At 41.4% G+C, this 24,174-nt stretch overlaps 1 protein-coding gene across 2 annotated transcripts in view; it reads left to right on the top strand.

The window, feature by feature from the left end:
- The window catches only part of sdk1a (sidekick cell adhesion molecule 1a), a 121,998-nt gene that overhangs the window by 80,542 nt on the left and 17,282 nt on the right, over window positions 1-24,174 (top strand). For both annotated transcript variants that reach the window (XM_011612791.2, XM_029850847.1), the window contains 17 exons: window positions 525-719; window positions 1,660-1,776; window positions 1,912-2,079; window positions 3,444-3,546; window positions 3,665-3,838; window positions 6,229-6,365; window positions 7,416-7,563; window positions 11,740-11,880; window positions 12,718-12,899; window positions 14,755-14,870; window positions 15,810-16,005; window positions 17,308-17,406; window positions 18,279-18,470; window positions 20,507-20,628; window positions 20,880-20,992; window positions 22,196-22,346; window positions 23,793-24,033. In XM_011612791.2, coding sequence (XP_011611093.2) covers window positions 525-719; window positions 1,660-1,776; window positions 1,912-2,079; window positions 3,444-3,546; window positions 3,665-3,838; window positions 6,229-6,365; window positions 7,416-7,563; window positions 11,740-11,880; window positions 12,718-12,899; window positions 14,755-14,870; window positions 15,810-16,005; window positions 17,308-17,406; window positions 18,279-18,470; window positions 20,507-20,628; window positions 20,880-20,992; window positions 22,196-22,346; window positions 23,793-24,033 — 2,595 coding nt within the window. The remainder of the gene's footprint in view (window positions 1-524; window positions 720-1,659; window positions 1,777-1,911; window positions 2,080-3,443; window positions 3,547-3,664; window positions 3,839-6,228; window positions 6,366-7,415; window positions 7,564-11,739; window positions 11,881-12,717; window positions 12,900-14,754; window positions 14,871-15,809; window positions 16,006-17,307; window positions 17,407-18,278; window positions 18,471-20,506; window positions 20,629-20,879; window positions 20,993-22,195; window positions 22,347-23,792; window positions 24,034-24,174) is intronic.

The raw sequence follows: 24,174 nt of genomic DNA, 5'->3' as shown, positions 1-24,174 counted from the left end.
CAAAATAAACTAGGAACAAAAAATGGATCCTGACAATAAAGAGCTTAGAATTATCACAGGGATCAAAGGAAAGAGAGGCACTAAATAACAAGACTCTTCACATGTGTGAAAGTTTGATACCAACAGATTGAAATACACACACACACACACATATGAGTGCAGTGGATTGTAACAGTAATTATGTGAGCCATCTGTTTATCATTTCTGTGAGGTCCTTCAGACAGGTGGGACCTAACGCTATAAATATGCTCTCTAACTTTTATTCAGGGTGTTTTTGGCCTCTTTTACCACCCGCACACATCCAACCATGCCATCTAATCAATATATAATTAGCAGCCATTATGCTCACATGCATATTTATAGAGAAGGGTGTATAACACAGACAGATTGGTGGGATGTGTGTGGGCTACTTCAGCGCTGTTCTGAACAGTTGGCTCAGAGGTAAGGGTTATCCAGGGTTTTATTAAAGGGACTGATTTCTTTTCATCCCCATGTTCACCTTTCTTTTTCTTGAAAACGTGTAGGTGTGCCACAGCCCAAGGTAGAGTGGTTTAAAGATGCTGTGTCGCTTTCCAAACTGGCTAACCCTCGCTACAAGGTTGCTGCAGCAACTGGGTTGACAGTTCGCAGGGTTCAGCCAGGAGATGGAGGAATATTCCAGTGTCTCGCTCGCAGCACCGCTGGAGAAACACATGCATATACACAGCTCTTTGTTACTGGTGAGTTTGACACTTTGATTTTTCTGTTCTTTTAGGACTGTGAATATGACAGAAACTTTCATATTGTGTCCAAATTATTTTATCATTCGCTGATATAATTGGAATGCATCTAAAATGTAAATCATTTTTGCTGCCATTAAGCAGATGAAGGGTATTTCAGTATCTTCTCCCCAGAAAACCTTCATTCTCCCCCTCTGGGATCACAAGATCCTCCAGAAGGAGGAGTGCGCTATTAAATCCCCTCCGTGCATTCTCGGCATCCTGGGGTTTCCCCCTTGAATGTCCCCATAACACCTCCAAAGGGAGGTTTGTGGTATCCTAAGCAAAGGCGGCAGCCACCTCGGCTAACTCCTTTCCATACAAAGGAGCAGAACTCTGCTTCACACTCCCTCTGGATGTTTGAGAGCATTTCCTCTCTCTGAATCTATGAGGTAAACTCCTCATTTTGCTGTCTGAACTCAGGACTCTTGTGGCACCCCAGGTTTTTCCAGGCATGCAGATACTTGAAATGGTTGTGAACTTTTATCTGGTTAGTGCATATAAGATAGATGTAGCTGTAGGAACAGTGCTCTACAAATGCCTAGTAATCACTCACACACCACTTTAAGTCCCATATTCCGACAGAGGTTACAGTCAATTTAACGCGCTGCATCGGCCTGATGAGGTGCTTCAAATGCAGAAGTGTGCACATTATATTGCGCAATTATATTTGTTTCACCAGAGCTGCAATCACTTTCCATGCTGTTTAAAGCCCCCACGGAATGACAACATCAACACTGTGTAAATTTATGCATGCTCACTCACCATTAGGTAATGAGTAAATGTGCTGTGGATTAAATATTGTGATTAGCTCACCATGATCAAAGATCACATCTTTGCATTAGCTTTGGCCAAAAGCCAGTTTTTGTCTTTTGCCACTCAGTCGCTCGCTGTGTTCCAGGTGCGGCTCCCACATTTACACACCCCCCATCTGACCAAACAGTAACCGATGGCAATACAGCTTTGTTTACTTGCCAGACGAGTGGATCACCCAAACCCGCCATCACCTGGAGGAAAGGTAACCACACTGTCTGAAACTTCACTGCAACCAAACACACACAAACAAACTGAAGAGATGTGATTAAAAAACTGTTTACAGCTTAATTGCTTTCTTCACCTCAGGGTTATTTTCCTTAATGTTGTATCTTTGTAGGATTGCAGGTCTTAGCTAGCGGCGCCGTCCAGGTTCCAAGGTTCACGCTGCTGCAGTCAGGTGGTTTACAGATCCAGCCAATCAGCTTCCAGGATTCAGGAGCGTACATGTGCATCGCCTTCAATTCAGAGGGATCAATCAATGCTACTGCCACCCTGACTATCATGAGTAAGATATTAGTAAGATATTATTAATGGAGTTGATTGGTGGAATACTGATGGAACCATGGAGACGCATCACAGTAATGGCCACTGAATATGTTGAATTTGGGCAACTAGAATGCAATAATTTGATGCTTAAAAATGATCAACTGCTGATCTGGTCACCAAACATACAATCAAGGACAAAACCTGAGTGGAACAAGACAACTCCATGTTTTTAAGAAGCCTTGGTTACATGAATTTTGTTATACACTGCTCTAAAAAATTGGAGGAACACTTATAGTATAGCAACCTATCAGTCAAACTTCTGGGATATTGATCTGGTCAGTTAAGTAGCAGAGAGGGTTGTTAATCAGTTTCTGCTGCTTTGTTGTTAATGAAATCAGAGGGGCAACAATGAGACGGCCCCCTAAACAGGAATGGCTTTCCAGGTTGAGGCCACTGATACTTTTTTGTGCCCTGTGCTCACTGCCCGGCACCGTAGAGCTCGATAGGCATTTGCCATAGACCACCAGAATTGGCAACTACACCACTGGCACCCTGTGCTCTTCACCGATGAGAGCAGGTTCACCCTGAGCACATGTGACAGACGTGAAAGGGTCTGGAGATGCCGTGGAGAACGTTATGCTGCCTGCAACATCATTCAGCATGACCGGTTTGGTGGTGGGTCAGTGATGGTCTGGGGAGGCATATCCCTGGAAGGACGCACAGACCTCTACAGGTTAGATAATGGCACCCTGACTGCTATTAGGTATCGGGATGAAATCCTTGGACCCATTGTCACAACCCACGCTGGTGCAGTGGGGCCTGGGTTCCTCCTGGTCCACGACAATGCCCGACCCCATGTGGCTAGAGTATGCAGGCAGTTCGGATGTTCTCAGTCCCTATGTTGTCAGGCATGCGTACAAGCACGTAGGGGCGGCACAAACGACTGAGAATCATTTTGAGTTGCTACAATGACATTTTGGCAAAATGGACCAGTCTGCTGCATCATTTTTTCACTTTCATTTTTGGGGTGTCTTTGATTTCCCCCCTCTATAGGTTGATCATTTTCATTTCTATCAAATTATGTGGCCTCATTTTGTTACTAATACATCACCTACTTTTTATCAGGAAAGATATTCAAGATCATTTTTCCCCCCGTTTAGATCTGATGTGTTTTCGAAGTGTTCTTTTTTTTTTTGAGAAGTATATAATGTTAAGATATTGGAATTGCTATGATTAGAACTCATACTACAGAGGCTGGTGTGTATTTGTTTGTGGATGTGTTTGTTTGCTGTTTAGTGTCATTTAGTGTTCTTTAGTGTCATTTTTCTTCTTCCCTTTTTCAATGTTTATTTTTCTTCTGCTTTTATGTTGAATATTTGACAGGACGCACAGTCATTTCTGTGCCTCCAGTGGACCAGCGGGTCATCAAAGGAACCACTGCTACTCTGAACTGCAATGCCACACATGACCCCAGGGTCATCATCAGGTAGCCAGCCAGTTCTCTCTGTGCATACATACATACTGTGTTTTTGTTGTTGTTGTCTTTGCAGGAATCCAGTCAGTGTCTTTAGATATATAAAGTATGGATTGCACCACTTTTACAGCTTTAGGTGGGATCGTGGTGGTAAGCCCCTCCTCCCCACTAGTGGAGGCCGCATCTCCGTGCGTCAGAGTTCCCTGACTATTGGCCAGACATGGTCCGGAGATATCGGAGATTACACCTGTACTGTGACATCAGCAGCTGGCAATGATTCTTGCACTGCACGCCTTGAAGTTATGTGAGTCTCCTAAAACAATTTCTTTGTTGTTATTTATTTTCTTAATATCATAAGTATTTTCCTGTTCTGTTTATCACACTAAATGGGAATGATCAGGAGCGAGAAATATACTATGAAACACTTTAAGCACATTTAAATGCAAAACAGGACTTATTTTCCTGCTGATTTAGCACAATAATTACAAGAAATTGGCAGAGCTGTACAATCATTAGCAAAGTCACTAAAGTTGCCTGTTTGCCTCACATCTGTGTGGGTTTTTCCTCAAGTTTCCTCCCACAGACTGAAAACATGAACAGTAGCTTGAGTGGATGCTCTGAATTGCCTATCTGTGTGTGTGTGTGTGTATATCCTGTGATGGACTAATGACCTCCTTCCCAGTGACTGCTGGGAAACGCTTCAGCACCCTTTGACCCTGATTACAAAAATGTGACAGTTAGGAGTCAGTGGATGGATGGAGGATATTACAATATTCAGATCACACATTCAGGAGACGACCTACCTCTCACATTCATCCTCTCAGGTTGTTAGAATATCAAGAACCTGGAAAGTACTGTTTTTTTCAACAGCTTTCTAAGCAAATTGATGCTTATTTCCAGCACTTAAAGGACATGCAAACACACAGAGTACCGTAGTTAAATTAGTATCATCGTATCCAGTTTGTACCCAAATGAGACCCAGACTAACACTGAGTCCGTTCTAGCTGCGAGGACACAGCACATGAATAAATCAATAAAATGCACATACTGTATAATACATTAACATAAGTGCAGGGTAGGAGAGCGATAGAACATAAGTCCAAAGCTCTTGAATTATACAACAATAAGAGGTTACACATGTCAAAGTCAGCAGAAGGAGGCAGGTCTGTGTTTATGGCTGAGCAAAAACACATAGAGAACAGCGAGGATCTCTCTCAACACGTGTGTATGCGCATGCACTGGCACATGTGGGAGTGCTCGCTCACACATATGACTGACATTCTCGTTAGCTCAGTTTCAATGGGTCACGGAGGCTAACAGACGCTGGCGGCTGAGGAGACAGACTAATTACCAGCAGGTTATTAGTTCATCTCCCACAAGATCCATCCATGTGTTTGTGCAAGTGTGTCAGAGTGTGTGTTAGGTAAAAGTAGTTGCTCTAATGTTCTAGGATCATCCATTAATTAATAGGATAGTGGCAACTTGGGAGGAAAAACCCATAATTCTCATCTTTCCTTGCACCTCCTCTGCTTCTGTTTGTCAGTGGATAACTCTCCCTCTGACTGTAATGTTACTTTTGTTTTATTGCTCTCTCTCTCTCTCTCACTCTCTCATGCTGACTTCATGCCCAGTTGAAAAATGTGTAACAAAGAAAATTCTATTTTATGCAATTAACTAATCAGATAACAAGATGTATAGAAAATTGAGATGGATTAAAAGCCGTTACCCACTTTGGTCCGTATTATAAGGTGACACGTTTCCCCTCATTTTTTCATATTAATATTATTCATCTATGCAAACTCGCAAGAATTTTGCTGCCAAAGAAGCTGTTCCGATGCGTTTCATAACATAATTAATGAAAGTGTGCCGTTTAAGTGCCAGGATTTGAATCATCCATCACGTCTTGTGTGTCAATATGTACAGTACATTCAGACCCGTTATCTCCGCTAACACCTGTAGCCTTAACACTCTGTGGGACCCAAATATGCTTTACTTTCTTCCTCCTAATGAAGCCAAATGTTTTAATGATACTTTTAAATGGGTACAATCAAATCTCTTGGCACTCCTAATTGTTTTCGTGAATACATTGCTCTTGCTTTTTAAATTAGTAGCCATAAATAAAGATGCTATTTTTACCTCAGCCCAAAATGTGGTGAAGCATATTAACCAGATTCCATAGAGGGAAAAATCCCACAAAACAAATATGGAAACCAGAGCCAGTTTCAGAAGAAAACTCCCTCTGGAACTGGAATCCAGCCTGGTTGCAGAGCCAACACTATCTCATATCACAGCTCTAATTAAAAAATATATATATATATATATATACAGTATATATATATATATAAGGGGAAAAAAGGAAACCATTTTTCTTTTTAATGAACAGTCTTGGCACCTTGTCACAAACACGTTGTGAAACATACGGTATATGGCCTCAAACTTCCCCTGTTTTACAGTGGTATGAACTGGACTTTTTAGTCAGAGTCTGACCATGATCTTTTTTTAATTAAATGTATTTCTAAATAGTTGATGCTGCTCTTATCTGAAGCTTCGATGAACTGACGGTACCCTGAGTGTTGGCGCTCAGAGAAAGTAGATTTATTGTTAGCAATACACTCAAAAGGCATGAATAAATCCACATACTTGTGGTTTGATATGTTGATGTGGAGTCCTTTCCTTTTTTTGTTCTGTCTGTAGTGAGCTGCCACACTCCCCTCGCTCCCTGACTGCCCAGCTCAATGACTCGGACTCACGCTCTGTCTTACTCTCCTGGCTCCGCCCCTTCGATGGGAACTCGCCACTTTTGCACTATGTACTGGAGCTCTCAGAAAACAGTATGTATTACCTTTTTTTGCATGTCAGGACATACTTTATTGTCCTCCAGTGGTGAACAGCTGTTCATTTGCTGTCTACCAGCCACTCACTCCAATTTAAAAAAGCTGACATATGGACAATGCTGCGGAATTGAACGCCCTCGTTCCTTATAAATAAAGTCTGATTTTCAGCCCTTCCTTATCATCGCTCATTCTCTTGCTCACTTTCCTGCTCCTCTTCTACACCACAGATGTTTAAACAGCAGGCTGGCTCTTTGCAAAATGAGGAATAAGGGAAATGCGAGGGGGAAAGGAGCATAATGACAGGAGAAAGAAAAGGGACAGTTGTGCAGCAGCGTCTGCACCTGCTGGACATCCAGAGGATGGATTGGAGAATATTGCATTTAACGTGAGACTGTTAACGCGTGAAAACCACGGTTTGATTGATGGACAAATCCTTTACTTTCATATTTCATATATTGCCTCCATGGGTAATGGGAATTTTACAGGTTTTAGGTTGATGAGGTTTTTTTTGGTAAATTATTAAAAATGAATTTGTGATGGGTGATATTTGTGTGTACAGTAATTACCAGCTACATACATATGGGTTACATGCTTGAGTTAGTGAAAATTATCTCAAGGGAATAACCACTAGAATGTATTTTCATCCCACGATGAGGCTGTAATAGACTCACAGACTCATTTTGGATGCAACACACACCATCGTTTCATCATCCTGATCAGCTGTGCGGTTGGTGCGATCATTATTTGTGCATCTGTCTGTGGAATTTTGAAGAAAATGATTGAAATGACTTGACAGCAACCTGGCAACAGTAGCCAAAGCATCTTTGTTTTTTTTCTATAAATGCTCATCTTTTCCTCAAACTTTCTTCAATGGTAGTTTTTTCTTTATAAGCTTTCCACTCCCTGTCTGCCTTTCCTCTTACTTCACTTATCTATTCCCTCCCTACCTTTTGATTCATGATTCCCAGGTACTCCCACATTTCTCTTTGTTCTGTATTAGCCTCGGTGAAACATTATCGGTGTCTAATCTTGGTATCTTTTGTCTAGACTCTCCATGGAAGGTTTCCCTCTCTGAGGTCGATCCTGCTGTGACAGAGATATCCGTGGGTGGGCTCACGCCCGCCAAGACTTATCAGTTCAGACTTTGTGCAGTCAATCAAGTGGGCAGGGGTCAGTACAGTGGTGAGACTCAGCGGTAAGTGAACAGTATCTACATTTAAAGTCCCCTTTGGTCGTGGCAATGCAATTGTGAGTGTGTGCTCATGCCTTATATAAATGTGCCAGATTGGTGGCATGCACAAATACAGGTGGGAGCACCAGCATGTGCACACAAACATGATGAAAGTCATGTTAGTCTCTTTCTTCTTCTGCATGCACAGGATGGCAAAAAGGGACACTTTTTGCCATTCTTGTTCCCTTTCTTCTTCCATTGAATGCATTGAGTTTTTTGTTTGTTTGTTTGTTTGTGGTGTGCCCAGTTCTGTAGTTCTCCAAAACTGGCTGCCAGGCATGTTTGGAGAATAGATTGGTTTGATTTTCATAATATGAAGGACTGGCAGGAAGACAACTCATCACTGGTCAGTGTATCAGAACAGATGGATACATCTCCTCTTTATTGTTTGTCTCATAAATGACCAACCACATTTTGCTTTTCATCTGCTGGAGGTTTGCCTGGGTGACACGCACAAACAAAGCAGCCTCAGATGCAAAAGCACATATTGTAGTCGACACAAACAAAAAGAAAGCATGGAAGTATATCCAGCAAAAGCTTGACAGTTTGGTTGTGTTTAATTCCACGGTATAGCTGTATTGGCTGATATTCGACACAGTCAGACTTCAAATTAATATTCTTTTTCTTCTTAGCATTAATTCAATATTTTTCATCAGCATCATTATCATGTTTTTCAGTTTCATGCTAATTCTTAAACAATGAAAGGCAGGAGACTGATGAGAGTATGGTTATCTAAACATCCTTAATGAATGGAATCAAAGGTGAAATGCTGTAATTCTATCAAGAGCCTCTCATTGTCTCTCAGCCCCTAAAAGAACACAGTTGTTTAAAACAACATATACATAATTACCATTTAGATATCATGAGACCAGGAAAAGGTTTATGAATACATGTTTTAATCTCCCCTCATCACCAGATGTTGAAATTATTCATCGTATTATTGTGTCAGAACCAAAAACCCAGAAGAGTGTGGCTGTGGGCTCCATCAAATGAACTCTGTGTTTGAACTTTAAGGGCAACGGAGTTCCACGTTGCTCGTACCCTGTGTGTCAGTCATTACGTTTACATGCACGGCTTAATCTAGATATGCTCAAACGGTTTCAGTCCTTGTCCCGGTTTACATGCAGCGAAGCCGATCGAGTGAGTGACGGTAAGATGTCCCCCATCTCAACTCTGGATGGCGTCTTCTCAGCAGGTTAATGCAGTCCCCTTTTTAGTTGACCTGTTACGTCATAATAAACAACTGGTCGGCAATTCGAATGGGAATATCGCTCAGCATTGTTATCTTGTAGGTAATGTAATAAGATGCACGCTGTGTGGCTTTCTTGCATGTATTTGTTGTGTTGTCATATGCCAGAGTGGAGGTTGTGGAGCATGTACACATAAGCATGTACACATAAGTTATCTCATTTAACTGATCGAAAGTCGATTTTCAATTGCCTTATCCTGGTGTCTTAGTCAGAGGACTGATATTAGTTAGACTAACGCCTTTACATGCACTTCAGTTCTCCAGTTATAGGCGGATTAATCTGATTTTATGTTTTAAAAAAGCAGCAAGACTTCAGCTACTTACACTTTTTTACTACTTACACTCCTGATTCCCTCTCTGTGGGAAAAACAACAGTTTAGGAATCAAGTCTTTGCTGTTTGGGAAAGTACTTTTATTTCCAGACTGAAAACAACAAGCTCGAGAAGTGCTCTGAGTCTTCCTTTACTACTGGGAGCCAGTCCATGCAACCTTGAAAAGTAACTGATCTAATTTTAAATTGCCACTAAAAATATATATTTAATTTTATTTTATTGGCATTCACTCCCCATCATAACTCATAAATGAGGATTTATTCTCAAAGTTGTAGTAGTAAGATGTTATTTTGAGGACAAAATTTAGTAGACAGAAAAAGAAATATTTTCTTAAATTAGTTACTTACTTTTCTGCATAATAACGTATGTGCGTTTGTACAGTATATCTCCAACTACAGTATGTAATGTTTTCATTGTGAGAATGTGTAAAAAATTCCTGTACTGTATTTTCCCAAGGGTATTTTTAAGTGTGTCTTTTATTTGTGCAACTTTGAGCCCCGGGCGAAACTGCACGACACAGTGTCAAAAGAGAGTTGTTTGTTTGTTTGTTTAGCTGCTTTTGTATTCCTCTCTTTTTTCTCTGTCTGTTCTCCTCTGCTGTGTTCTATACACACAGAATCTAGGTTTTTATCATTCTGTTCAATTAAAGGCAGATTTATCCTCCTGGTGAAAGCAGTAAGATAAAGAGTGTCCATGTATATGGATTTATGTAAAAAGCTACTGGGCTTTAAACTGTAAATGACACAGATAAAAACTTTCACTAATTCCCACAGCAGCAGCAGTCACACTCTTTAAAACATTTGTGTTTTTGTGGAAAAATTCTGAATTATCCTTAAAAAGTGTGCTGGGCAGCTGTTAGATGCATGGTTTATATGTTAAGATACTGTACAACTGTGTGTATGCAGTTGTGAACGTTTAGGGGTGATTTGAAGTGCATGTGTGTGTGCGTGAGCCTGCCTCGAGGCGCGTGTCCTTAATCTTTGGTGCATAGCTGAAGTCTTCATGCTGAACCCAGTGTATGAAACATTCATTTGTAAAGTGGTTTGAAGGGAATACGGCAGTTCCCACAGTTGTGAGGTCAATCAGTTCATTTAAGTGAGCGCATCTTTCATGTTTGTGCCGCACCAGTTATGTATATGAATATAGAGCTAACGTACATCATCAGTTTCAGAGAGTAGTGGTGTTGCAAAGATGAGAATTTTACACTATATGGTCTATTTCCAGGCAGCTACACAAATGGCCTTTTTATTTACATGCACATGGGCCCATTTGTGTGTGTGTCTGTGTATGTCTGTATGCGTCTATGCGTGCATGTGCACCAGGTGCTGTCTGACGGTGCCTAAACTAATGAAAGCACAACTGTAAAACCACTGGCCTGTGCCATATCTCTCCCTTCATAAGTGTCTGACTAACAGCATTCACTTTATAGTAACACATATGGATGCACACGCATCTCCATTCGCGGTGTATACTCCGCTAGATGCACGCTCAGACAGCCGTATATGACTAATAGATCAATGGCTTGTAGGGAAACATGGAAGGAAATATTGGGCACAGAGAGGAATGGAAGGGGGGTTAAAAACCCCAACATAATCCATGGAAGGGAAAAGAGCATTGGGGTAACTGTGTCTTAAGCTGAAACAAATTTGTTTGTGTGTGCGTGTGTGTGTGAACACCACATATGGCTCTGATTATGTTAGCTGAGCTGCTTACAGTGGAGTCAAAAGCTGACCAGCTCAGCTTGTGCCTTTCACCAAGCATGACAGGACTGAGAGCATTAATCACGGGTGGGGCTGCGAGGGGAGGGTAGGAAACATCATCAAGGAGAGGAGGAGGCAAGGAGGTGAGGAAGAGAGAGAACAATTAAATAATTGAGGCCAAAGGACCTGATGGATAAAAAGTGAAAGAGGAGATAGGAGGAGAGAAGAGGCAAAAGGGTCAAGATGGCAAAATAAAAGAGAGTAAGAGAAAAGGACAGAAAGAGAGCGCGATCCGAGTGTCTGACATGGAATTAATAGCCGTGCACTGAACATTGTCACCCGGTGAGAGCTAACTATTTTCTGATGTGACCTTCTCACACTTGTCTACCGGGGCCATCAAGGTAGGCTGGAATTTAAATAGACTAAGATTGAACAAAGAGCCGAAAGGTTGTCCTAAATAAAACACACCATTTCAACTTGACAAGCTTTTTACTTTTGTTACATTAAATTACCAGCGTCAGAGGAATCGTTCTTTAAAGCAATAATCTGGCACAACTGGAAGAAATCTGTTAAATATTTCCATCGCTATCAGTGGTAGTTGGTCTGAAATAGGTGAGTGATACCCAATGAGACCTTATGATGGCTGCTGAAGATGTGGGATTAGCATCTTCATTCCCTGATCTTGGGTTAGAGAAGGGATCACTTGCGTGCAGACTGCCTGACTTTTGCTCCTGCATGCAAAGTAATTGATCATACTAAATGATATGTGGGATGCAGGACAAACACCACTCATCAGCCATAATGATGCACGTACCCCTGGTGAAAATGTACCATTTCTCTCTCTAATTGTGCGTATTAGATTGATGCTGAGGGAGGAGCCGCCCAGCGCGCCACCGAAAAATATTGTAGCAAGTGGGCGGACCAACCAGTCCATTATGGTCCAGTGGCAGCCTCCGCCAGAACCCCAGCTAAACGGTGTCCTGCGAGGATATGTATTGAGGTATGCATCCATGCACACACCCACGCTAACATGCCACGCACATTATAACCACTCTACATTCCTCTGGAAAAAAATGGCGAGATTAGTGGAAAGTTTCACAATATTTCTTTTTTTTTGACTGTGAAAATATGCAGGTGCAGGCACAAGGGCCCTTTGCAGATGCTCGTACTGTCCTTGGTTGTCTGTCCTTCAGTTAGACGTCTCCCTTAAGTATGATATACTGGCTCTAATCAATCTGCCATCAACGGCCTCACTTGAATTTGCATACAATTGCAGGAGACGTTATCTGGTCTTCATCCTCCTTCAGTGTCTGTTAATCTGGCTCCACTTGAGAAAGCCATTGAAAACAGACGTGTATTTGACAGCTTCTGCTTCCTCCTGCTCTCCCATCTATTCATACTTTTGTTGGCGGATCCTCTCCTTCTTTCTTCTGTCACCAGCTCTTACTCCACCTTTAATCTGCTTCTTTTCTCTCCCTCACTGTGAGTGTCAGTCTGTCAGGTGGAGAGAGAGAGGGAAAAAAGGGTTATCTCCTCTCCCGGGGGCCTCCGGTCCCCCTCGTTAGTGTTCCTTGTGTGCCTTTTTAGTGTGTGCGTGAGACAAATTTGTGTTTCTGCTGACTCAGCTAGAAATACTGAATATCTTGTTACACCATTGCTGATCTATGGATTATTATGCTCTTCAAATACATCAGATACTACATGTAGAATCTCTTAGTGTTATAACGTGAACGTTATAGATATGCTGCACTTGTATATTCTGTATTCTTCAGCAGTGCTTGGTATCTCAAGTCAGGTTGCAGTTATTCTGCGTGGGATTTGTGTTTGTGTGGCATAGGTACCGTCTGGCAGGTCTGCCAGGGGACTACCAGGAGAAGAACATCAGCAGCCCAGAGACCAACTACTGCTTGCTGAAAGATCTGATCATCTGGACTCAGTACCAGATCCAAGTGGCTGCCTTCACTGGAGCTGGCTTGGGCAGCTACAGCAGTCCTGTCACTGAATACACTCTGCAGGGAGGTGAGCAAACACACACTTATATTTATGATGGCTAGATGTGTGCAGTGCACATTTATGCCAACTGAATTCAAATGATACTTAAGCATTTTGTTTATTTTGGCACCTCCTGCTTTAGTCACATTGGTGTTCAATCTGTCTTTAAACTGTGTGTTTGCTACACTCATTGAGATTTATTCAAACAGTGAATTGTTGCTATTCTAAGCAGGCTGAGCTAAACACAGAAAAATCATTAGACTCGTCGGAGAAAGGTTGCTTGCCCTAATTACACTACAGTAATGTGATTTAATAGGAAGGACTGCAATATATTTGACAGTTTCTGTTTCACTCTTCTTCTGCAGTTTGTGTTGGCCTGTAACGACCGCTCTTCTCCCTCACCTGCAAATGTGCATGCAGGCATGTTCCCAGAGGACAGGGTTTAATGTTTTATCTGTGGCTGGGAGGGTTAAAAGCCACAGAGTCACCGCAGTAGGCAGGAAAAAGCACGTTTAACCTCAGTAATTCCTCCCTCCTCTGTTTGCCTTCTCATTATTCAGCTCACCGTCTCTTAATTATCCGTCGCATCATTTTCCACCATTTTTTTTTTTAGTCTTTCTTTTTTACTTTGTAAATTTCCCTGTAACAATGCACACTTTTGTATTATTGGGTCTCTTCTGCTGAAATAATGCATCTAAAGGGCATTCCCATCATACCACAGTGCATTACTGCGGGTATTTAGCATCAGCAAAAGCCTCTTGAATAATTTAAGCCCACACAGTGTAAATACACATGCATGCACTTATGTTTTTATGCTTTTCATGTTAACATAGATCCTCTTATAGATAGATTACAGATCTGACATACAGTAGATTATACACTGACACACTGTAGCTTAATGATTATCCACTACAGCACAGTCGGCATTTATAGATAAGAGTATGCATCTGTGTTTGTTAAGCAAACTCTCTTTAAATTAAAGAAATATCCCACATTTCATCACGTGAAACAGTTGCGTCTTACAATACATCTTGTGTTTGAGATTTCACTTCTCTTCTGTTTGTACTCCATCTTCTCTCTCCGTCTCTGTGGTAGCTAATGAAGGCTTAAGCCCAGTTTATACAACTTTCATTGTTCCTCTGCTGTTTTCGATATAAATCATTACTGTCCCAGCTGAACAGCAGATTTTTATTGTTTAAATTTTTATGTGCTGATGTTTGAACCAAGTTTGAAATGTAAACTTAAAAGACATAAAGTTCTGGTTTCACTTTTGTATTTATAAAGCAATGTATTGTATAATGCATACAGTTCTACTGATGCTTTCATGTGAGTTTTTTCCCCAGTTGATTAAATTGATGAAGTCGAATTCAAAGTGCATCTCACAGATACGAGAGAATAAAATACTTGATGCTTCTTTTAAAACATAATACCCTCGTGTTAATTTTAGAATTTTAATGATAAAGCAGTGATTAAGGTTGTCAGGGTTCTCCTGGGGTCACTGACTGAAACAAGAAATGTATTCATCATTTTCACCATCTCAGCCAAGAGTCATAACTTAGTATTTGGCATCCTGAAGCCGCATTACCCGGGAATACAAAATGCAATCGATGAGATGAATTACATTGAGAAATTGGGTCATTTTGCAGCAAGAAAAAGCGCAAGGGTTTGACATTTAACTTTGCATGCTTAGCAAATATCTTTAATGAAAGAACGGACTGAAATATGGCACTAAGTGACAGATTTAAAAACACTGTTTGTGAAAAATAGCCTTAGAGTGCAGTCTTGGTAGTCAACGGTTGCAGAGTAGTGATCACTATATTGTCTGCTTTGTGCACAAAAGTAATGTCAAGTGTTACTAACGTGCTGGTATCTCTGCCCTCAGTTCCAACAGCACCCCCACAGGAAGTGGAAGTTGTAGCCATCAACTCAACTACCATTCGCTTCACCTGGAGCCCCCCACCTCAACAATTTATTAATGGCATCAACCAGGGATACAAGGTGACCCTCAGCCGTGTTACTGATGTAATACTGGAGACCAAATAGTTTGAGTCTCCTCCCATACTGCACCATGCTAAATATCTCATAGGTTTCAATTATAAAACGGTCAACTCCTTGAAAAGTTTCAGCAATCTTACAAACTCTAAAAAGCCATTAATCTTTCCTGTTTGAGGTCAGCTCCAGTATGCCAGAATAAAAAGGACTTACTGGGAATAGAAAAAGAATGATTAAACACAAAATGGAGAGGTAATACTGAAAAAATGATGGCGCACTGGGCCAAAATAGAAATAAAATCGAATGATCATGAAGCAGAATAATGGTGAGCAGATTTAGCAGTGTTCTGTACAGTATGTCTGAATTCTGGTGTGTGATTTATTTTTCACTTGGTGGCGGCAACCAATCCCTGAGGAACTGATTAACATGACAAAGAAAACATCACATTGTTGCACTGTGCCAGTGGATCTGCTTTTGTGTATGTGTGTGTGGTTGTGTGTGTGTGTGTGCGTGTGTGTGTGTGTGTGTGTGTGTGTTGGAGAGTGTGAATGTCTTTGTTGGCCGATAAATACTATATGCCTTTCCATTTATTTGATATGGCTCCTATTTCTGTGTCTGTGAGGCATTCGCCCTGAAAGCCAGTACAGCCAGAAACTGCATCTCTTGGTGTGTTGTCCTGCTTTGTGGACAGTAGATAATGATGTTAATTAGATGAGGATATGAAGCGAAACCCAATCTTATCTCAACCCCCCACCCCCACCCCACTCCCGTTCCAGCACTGACTGGGTACTAAAGTCTTCATTGTACAACTCAAATTTAATTGTTAAAAGAAAACCACTGATGCTATCTGTCTATATTTCTATCTGTCTGTCTCTCTGCCCGTCTGTCCGTCTATGCTAATATACTGATTAGTTCAAACTAACAGGTAGTTCTGATCTTCCCCAGCTTCTTGTCTGGCCAGAGACTTATCCAGAGGAGATGTTAGTTGTAACAATCACCCCCGATTATCCTGGTGCACGCCACACAGGGTTGGTCAGTGGGCTGAAGAAATTTACCTGGTATTTTGGGTCCATCCTTTGCTTCACAACCCCGGGAGATGGTCCACGAAGTCTGCCCACCCTGCTTCAGACACATGAAGACAGTGAGTACAAACAAACCTTCCCAGTGTGAGTAAAACTCAAACAAAAGACACTCTTATCAGCTTCCTGTGAATAATAATGAGGGGGAATACTTCTGTTTTCTGTTTGTTCTCTTTTTTATGTATGCTTGCTTATGCTTTCCACTCCACTTCCCTTCTCTCATTTTTCCTGCCGTGTAAAACAATTTAATAGAGGCTGGCAGAGTTTGACAGGTAATATGCAATCAAGTGCAGTTTACTTACAAACTGGGCAAGAGTCAGTTCAATTCACAACCAAATCTGAAATGGAGGCAGAAAGTGCAAGAGGCTGGTAATGCAATCAAACACAAACCAGCCGGGCAGAGCAGGGAAGTGGAGAGTATGACAGAACAAGCTGCAGAACAGCGGCAATGTGGGTGCAGAGCTAGTCGGGAGTCTGGGAAAAACCAGATATATGATGTGTGGTGAAGGCAGACACAAGAGTGAAGCAAGATTATTAACGCATGCTTGTGTTTGTGTTGAGGTGATCTAAATGCAGTTTCATTATGTCTGGATAGCTGTCAGATGTTGCACCATGACCCCATCGGCCCCTGCATAAAAAGAACCAAAACGGGCTGGTTATGAGCTGGAAACATCTGTCTGGTTCCTCCGCTTTTAAGAAAATTGATTCCTATGTTTTCTGGCATGTTGGTATTTATATCCCACTGTTGCATGAAAAACATAATAGCTGCCACTCCCAGTTATAAGTACACAAAGTTACACTTGCAAGTAAACACAGTAGCCTTCAGGCACATAGACAAACAATTATTACCAACTGGCAATTATTGAGTGGAGAAAAGGATGTTAGAAGCCATTCATCCACAAACACTTAGGATCTGTCTCACTCACTCACACACACACACACACACACACACACACGTATTGATCAGGTACCGAACAGGGTTACAGATGCAGGGTTACCAGTCTAATTTTTGCCTGATGATAGCTTTGTGTGTGTGTGTGTGTGTGTGTGTGTGTGTGTGTGTGTGCGTGTGTGTGTGTGTGTGTGTGTGTGAGATTCAATATCTCAGATGAATAGGTTTATTGCTCTGCTGGGAGTGGGGATAAAAACCCTCACATAAAATGAGAAAAGACAGCCTTGCACACACACCCATGAATGTTTTTGCATGGCTTTGTGTGCAGAGTGTGTGGTTAATGAAATGTGATTGAGACAGGTGTGAATGGGTGGAAAGATGATGACTAACATATCAAGTTATTTGGAGTATGGTTCTAGACGTTACAGTGTTAAGAACACTCCTGTAAGTGTGTGACTTTCCCTTTTTTAAGCACCCGGACGTGTTGGTCACCTGAGCTTCACTGAAATCTTGGACACATCCCTAAAAGTCAGCTGGGCTGAGCCGGAAGACAAAAATGGAATCGTCAGTGGTGAGGGAATTGCAATATAAAATCCATCAACAGTTTTTCTTGATTTACATTTTCATTCAGTTTATCACCTTGAGGCAGTCAGCAGTCCTAAAACTTTTATCTTTTTCAGCATTGAGAATGCTGAAAAAGAAAAAATTCTCCATTCTCATCAGCATACAACCCCTGTTTTTCTTTCCTGCCTCCTCACTTTATCCCTATCAAACCTTGGTCCAATGTCTCCCAACACTCTTTTGTTTGTGTGTTGTTTCACGAAGCCTCGGGGCCTTTTCGGTCTTAATTCATTTTCCTACACACCTGCAAGGCTCCGGTGGACAATGGTGCTGGACAGAACTAAGACTGCTGTGAATGAAATGATGGCGTTACTCTGTGTTGGTGGATCTACTCAGCCATCCTGTGCAAGAGCCAGTGAGGCCTCTGTCCACAACCTCAAAGGCTGCAATGGCTCTGCCCAGTCAGAGCAGTGAGAATATGATTATTTTAAACAAGGTCAACATCAAATGGCAGATTTCCATCCAGCACCTAGAGAGCAAGGAGACAGATGAACAACCATTCACAGTCCTCAGGGTTTCACACATACTCTGACACACCCACACACTTTAAGGTGATGGAGAGTGATGACTGACTGAAAATGCAGAGAGCAAGGTGTGGGGGGGTTGACAGTTAACAGTTCTGCTCGCTGACATCCACACTAGTGTGTTTTTTTCACCTTAACTAGTGATTTTAAACGTAATCTATCAACATACTAAAAAATAAATACATTAATGAAGCCACATAGCAGGAACGACTCAGTAGAATCCCAAGTTATTAGACAGAACCCACTCCGTAGCAAGCATATCCCGTGATTAATTCCGTGTTTGCTCCTTCTGCCGCAGGCTATGAGTTGTGGTGGGAAGTGTCCGGTGTGGAGTCAACTCGTGAAGAGCGCTCGCTGTCCAACACCACCTTGCAGTATCAGCTGACTGGCCTCACCTCCACCACTCCGTACAGGATACAGGTGGCAGCCCTCACTGCTGCAGGCCGTGGCACCGTTACAGCATCGACCATCTCCACCGGAGTCCCTCCAGGTGTGTTCTATACACACTCAGACACAAATCAATCAGTGTAGCAGGTTTTTAGTTGTATGGGAGTGAGGCAGGGACAGTTAGCTGAAGTAAATATGAATGATGAGTCTTTACAATGTCATTGTTGTCCCTCATCCTGATAAGTGGGTGTAGCTGAGCATCTGTAAATCATCATCTGCACAACTAGAACATCATGACCCATGGATTAGTGTGTGTCTGTGCGTGTGTCTGTGTGTACATACTATGCATAAACTTTTATGAGTGTCTCTGATTGGATCAAGGCCAAGTTAACGTCATTATTAGTGTTGATTAACTGCAAATGGCAAAGGAAGTGCAGTGTTAAGAGAGGGCCTAAGACATTCAAAGAAGGTTACTGAAGACGAGAGAGAGCAGATAGAGAAACAATAATGGGGAAGAAGCAAGAACCCCACATAACGTAATCTCAAAAGAACAGAAGACCAAAGTCTCTCAGAAACCAACAGATAGGACGAGGTGGAGGATGAAAGAGAGACATGACTCCTGCTGCAGAATTTCTGTGGTAACATTTTCTGATTACTAATTTATGAACAAAAGCAGAGAAAGAAAAGGCTAGATGGATCCTGGCAGTTCTTAGATACAGCGGTTATTCATTAATTCATGAAAGCAAAAGAGGGAAGGAAAAAATGGTGGACTGAAGATTAGGAAACAGACCTACTGAATGAAAAGAGAAACAAGAGAGAGATCCATCAAGCATGTATTCTTGGCTAGTTTATTTATTCATGTATTCATGGAGATGAGAAAATTTTGTGAGACAACTGACACATTTCAAAATTGATAATATTCTATCTCACCAAGTTGAATACAGTTGCTCAGAAAACAACAGCAGCTGATGCCTGTAACATGCTGAATCTGTAAAACGGATTCTGCATAATAGCTGGACTCGGACTGTTGCGCCATAACATCCTTTATAGATGAAAATCGTGGTTCCTGATATGTCTGAAGAGTGATGCCTGTGACTTCACCCGCTAACTTTACAGACCTGCACTCATATAATGTTACAAAGGAGGATTTGATTACCATATGTGATATTTTCAGCATGTAAATGTCAATGACAGTCACATCTGCTTGATGTAATGAAGTAAAAAGGTAAGATATTTTTCTGTAGATTGTGAGTCTGCAGAGCAGTTGTCAAAGAGCTGCGTGCCTGACTGATTTCAATTCGTAGCTGTCAGTGAGGAAGTCTATTTAGAGGTGGCTGTAAACTGTGTGACATTTGAAAGGTGGAGTTGTAAACCTCTCTGAAAGATTCAGGGAGAGGAGGGCGTCCAAAACACATCATTAATAAAAAATAATTATTATTTTTTTAGATTTATGATTTTGTTCTGGTTGAAGAAGCCATAGTGAACACTATTACTGCCAGATGGTTTTCAGTTTTAAAGGAGCTATTTTGCTGAACTTTAGTTATCAGCTTGAGTTCTTACTCGTTAGAAAACCATCTCTTTTAACTTTTATGTAATTGTCAGTGCACAAATAGAAAGTACACAATTTGCCCTTTTACAATTGTGCGAGACAGAAATCCAACCTCATATAGTTTCTGTTCTACACAATGTGATGTTCTCATATCTGTCACTTTAATGCTTGAAATGATGTTTAGATTTAGAAAACAAGGGTGGACACTATGTACTAACACAACACGTTAGTGCTGCTCCTATTTGTTATTACCATGGAGACTGAATAATGTTACAATTAAAACATGCCATTGCTTAGGTTGTTTTCAGCCCTTTCAGAGGATTATAGACTTATTAAATATACATATATCCTCCACCGATTTACAGATATTTATGTCTTTCTATTTTCAACCTTGGGAGTGTAATTTAAATTAGACATACTGTACATGCTGTGTCAAATCTTGGACCATCAATGGACAAATAGACATGAAGGCTCTTGTGTATTTAGCTTAGAATCATTTGGTTGTTATTGAAGCAGCAGTTAACAGGTCACAGTCTTTGTTAGATGATAGATTAAGCAGCAGGTCTGTTATACATTCTTTCTATTGGCAGAACTTCCTGGTGCACCCTCCAATTTGGTCATCTGTAACATCAGCCCCCGGTCGGCCACGCTACGTTTCCGCCCTGGCCCTGATGGCAAAACCACCATATCTCGGTGGATTGTAGAAGGCCAGGTGAGGTTTCCGTGCATGTGGACTCTAGATGGGCCATCACATGGCTGCACAGTGGTTTTGCTAATAAATCACATCACATACAACATGAGGAAATATACAGATTTTACCTATTTAAGCTTAATACTTATAATCTGCAAACAGTTCTAATGATCTGCATGGTAACCAGGTTAAACTGCTTCAGCCCTTTGATGATTCCGTTAACTGAGCAGCAGGAAAACTGGTCTCTGGTAAGAGTTTATGTCTTTAAACAGGTCGTAAAACCTAACGGAACAGAGGAGCCGTGGAGAATTGTCCACCAGAAGGACAATCAGCCAGATGCAGTGTCACTGGAGATCCCCGACCTCACTCCATTCACGCAGTACCGGTAAGCACAATGAACGCAGGCAGTGAAAAATGTGCTACGATATTCACACACGAACCCATACTCATCTCACTCTCCAGCAGTTTCTGCAGTATTGCAAGACCCAGGTGAATTACATAAATCACAGACGCAAGGATAGACGGCTCTGTCTGAAACTTTTCTGTTTGTCAGCACCTTCACAGCTGCTGCATGCAGATCCCTATTATACTTTAGCTGTGGGGGGTGCTGAGGTGAGGGCAGAAAGGTGATGAGAAAGGGAGAGGGGCAGTAGAGAGCATTAAAAGAATAAGAGTCAAAGCGATAAGAGTATCGGTAAAGAAAACTTGGAAACACAGGAGAGAAGGGGGATGTAAGACTGCGGGTAGTCTGTCCTTTATGAAGCTGATATGGTCTGAACTACAGCGGCTCTTCTTTCCCTTTTTCTCCATCATTCCATCTGTTTGCTGTATATATCGATGTGCCTGCCAGTCTCTGGATGCCTGTTGTTCGCTGGATTGCCACTTTTATCTGAGATGGGATTGTGTTCTCTGAACACATTTCACACTCAGGGATTAAGTTGTCTGGAGAGACACCGTTGGGACATTAGATAAAGCGATGCACTTGTCTGTATTACTTATCCCCTGCATTAATTCCCACTTCACATTCTGTTGTCTCCTACTCAGGGACATGGATGAATGCATGGATGTGGTCTCACACAGTCTACCTGCCCTGACACTTGCCGTCAAACATGTTAAATTCATAAGAAATAAATGCTACTTCATATCTCCTTCTCTCTCTCTCTCCCTCTCTCGTGATATATACATGTATATATATATTTATAAATGGTGAAGAGTTCCAGGTGAAGAATAATCTCTAATAAAAAAAATCCATCACTTCGGTCTCGTCTTAACCTTTCAGAGTGGCTCTTAACAAGTGCAACTATTTTGCAACTCACTCAAGTTTGATCTCCCCTACCCTTGATCTAGCCTCCATGCTTCTGTCTTTCTTATGGATAACAAACAAGTAGTAACTTAAATGTCTTCACCAGCAAGTCACTATGTTGCTATCTTATACGCTGAAAATCCGCTTACTTCAATAGGAAAAGTCAAAATCCCCAAAAAACAAGGTTTGAGCAAAGTGGTTCCAGGATGACACGCACAACCTTTCTGATTAAACGTCATTCTTTTATTGTCAAGAATTAAAGTCAGTAATTGTGTTTTTCTTCAGGTTTCGGATGCGCCAAGTGAATATTGTGGGTTTCAGCCCTTTGAGCCCCCCCTCCAGGCTGATTCAAACCCTACAGGACACTCCTGATTCGTACCCGTTTAACCTTACTTTGCTGTCTGCCACGCAAACCAGCCTGCAGTTCAGCTGGAAGGTTTGAACACACACACACACACACACATATTACACATATACTTTTACATCTAATTTCTTATTATCTTAATTAATTGATTACAATTAGGGGATTAACCGTCAATTAAAACATGTCTGACATCTATTCACACATGTAAACAATACTTCATAAACACTATTTATTTCTTTTAAAGTGCGTCGACCACCTCAGTTATTTTCTCACACTGAGTTTATTTTGTGCCAAAGCTGCATTAGTCACTGCATCGTATACGGACACATGAGGTTCAATTTGAAAGGTACACGGAGGCATTCAACATGAGGTGGTAATTTTAGTTCTTTTTTGCTCTTGTTCCTGCACTACGTCCCTGTTCTTTCTCTTCTACAACTCCCCTCTTCTAATATAACATAAATGGAGAGCAGACTATTTTTCCATTTAAGAGTTGGAATGAGAAAAAGAGCCTGTCAAATCAGACACTGCAGTGCTGTGGGCTACCTGTGCAGCATGCTAATGGGATTTCACCTGCATATTAGCACTCAGCCTGAGCTGTTTTGTGCTGTAATGGAAAAAAATCACAATGGTTTTAGCTAAGGTTATTATTATAAGCGGCACATTAAAGGTAATAAAGCTAATGTGACATTCTGCATTGGGCTTCTAAATGCTAAGCTGAGCAAAGTTATTCTGGTATTTAAAAAGGCTCGCTTGCTTATCTAATGCACAGTAGAGTGCAGCCACAGGAAAATGTTCCCCCAAAAAATTAAATGTATCGAGTATCGTCCGTTAGTCAAGAATGTTTAACTGTTTTAGAAAAGATAACATAATGGCACAGGGATTTATATCCAGACAGTTGGATGTGATAAAAAGAGATGGAGGCTAGAAATAAGGGCAAATATAAGAAATAGAGAATGGATAGGAAGAAAGATCAGAATAAAATTGTTTTTTGTGTGTCTGTGTTTCTTCAATCGTTTTCTACATTTCCCTTATTTTGTCACATATATATTTATCTTGGCTTTTTCTCTGCATGTACTTTTTTCTTTCATCTTTCATGTATAATTAATCACTGTGGAAAGGTAGGACTGAGAGGCCAAAAAAGATAAGTTCTTCCATTTACTAAGCTTCTCTGGCTGAAGGTGCAAATAACAAAAATGTCACCTCTGATACAATACATAATCAGACATTTTTTCAGTATCATGCTTACAAATTATTCTGTGTATTCTGTTCTTATCATAACAAACAAGAGTGGCAGGATGTTGGTGTCCTTTCTGTTTTGTCTTTAAAGTCCTGACTGACACAGAAAGACAAAGAAATCACCGCAAAGTTTTACTTGGCTAAGTGAAATTTTGCGGTGATTTCTTAATTTAAACCGTTGTGGATAGCTATATGTCTGCGTGGGGGTAACACAAAAGAAAAAGGCAAAATACCACCTTCTGATCATTTTTATTTCTCCACCCACTCTGTTTTGCCCTGCAGCCTCTTCCAGAGTCGGAGTATAACAGTGACCCAGAGACTGTGGGATACCGGCTGCGTGTGTGGAGGACAGATGGGCGAGGCGAGGACAGAAGCGAGGACGTGGATGGAACAGGGGAGACGGGAGAATCCACAGTAGAGGGCCTGAATCCCTGGACCCAATACCAGGTTCAGATCCAAGCCTACAACTCCATAGGCCCGGGACCGTGGAGCAACACTGCCCATGCACGCACTGCCGAATCTGGTAGAAACACAATGAGTTCCCCTTAAAATATACATCTGAACATCAGCATGTTAACACCCAGACACCTTTCAATCATTTGTCCTTCAACTGTCCCTCATTTCACAACAGCCTGAAATGAGGGACAGTTGAAGGACAAATGAT

The sequence above is a fragment of the Takifugu rubripes genome, chromosome 17, assembly GCF_901000725.2.
Source record: "Takifugu rubripes chromosome 17, fTakRub1.2, whole genome shotgun sequence".
NCBI lineage: Eukaryota > Metazoa > Chordata > Actinopteri > Tetraodontiformes > Tetraodontidae > Takifugu > Takifugu rubripes.
The sequence above is the reverse complement of the archived record's forward strand: the minus strand, read 5'-3'. Positions and strand labels throughout refer to the sequence as shown.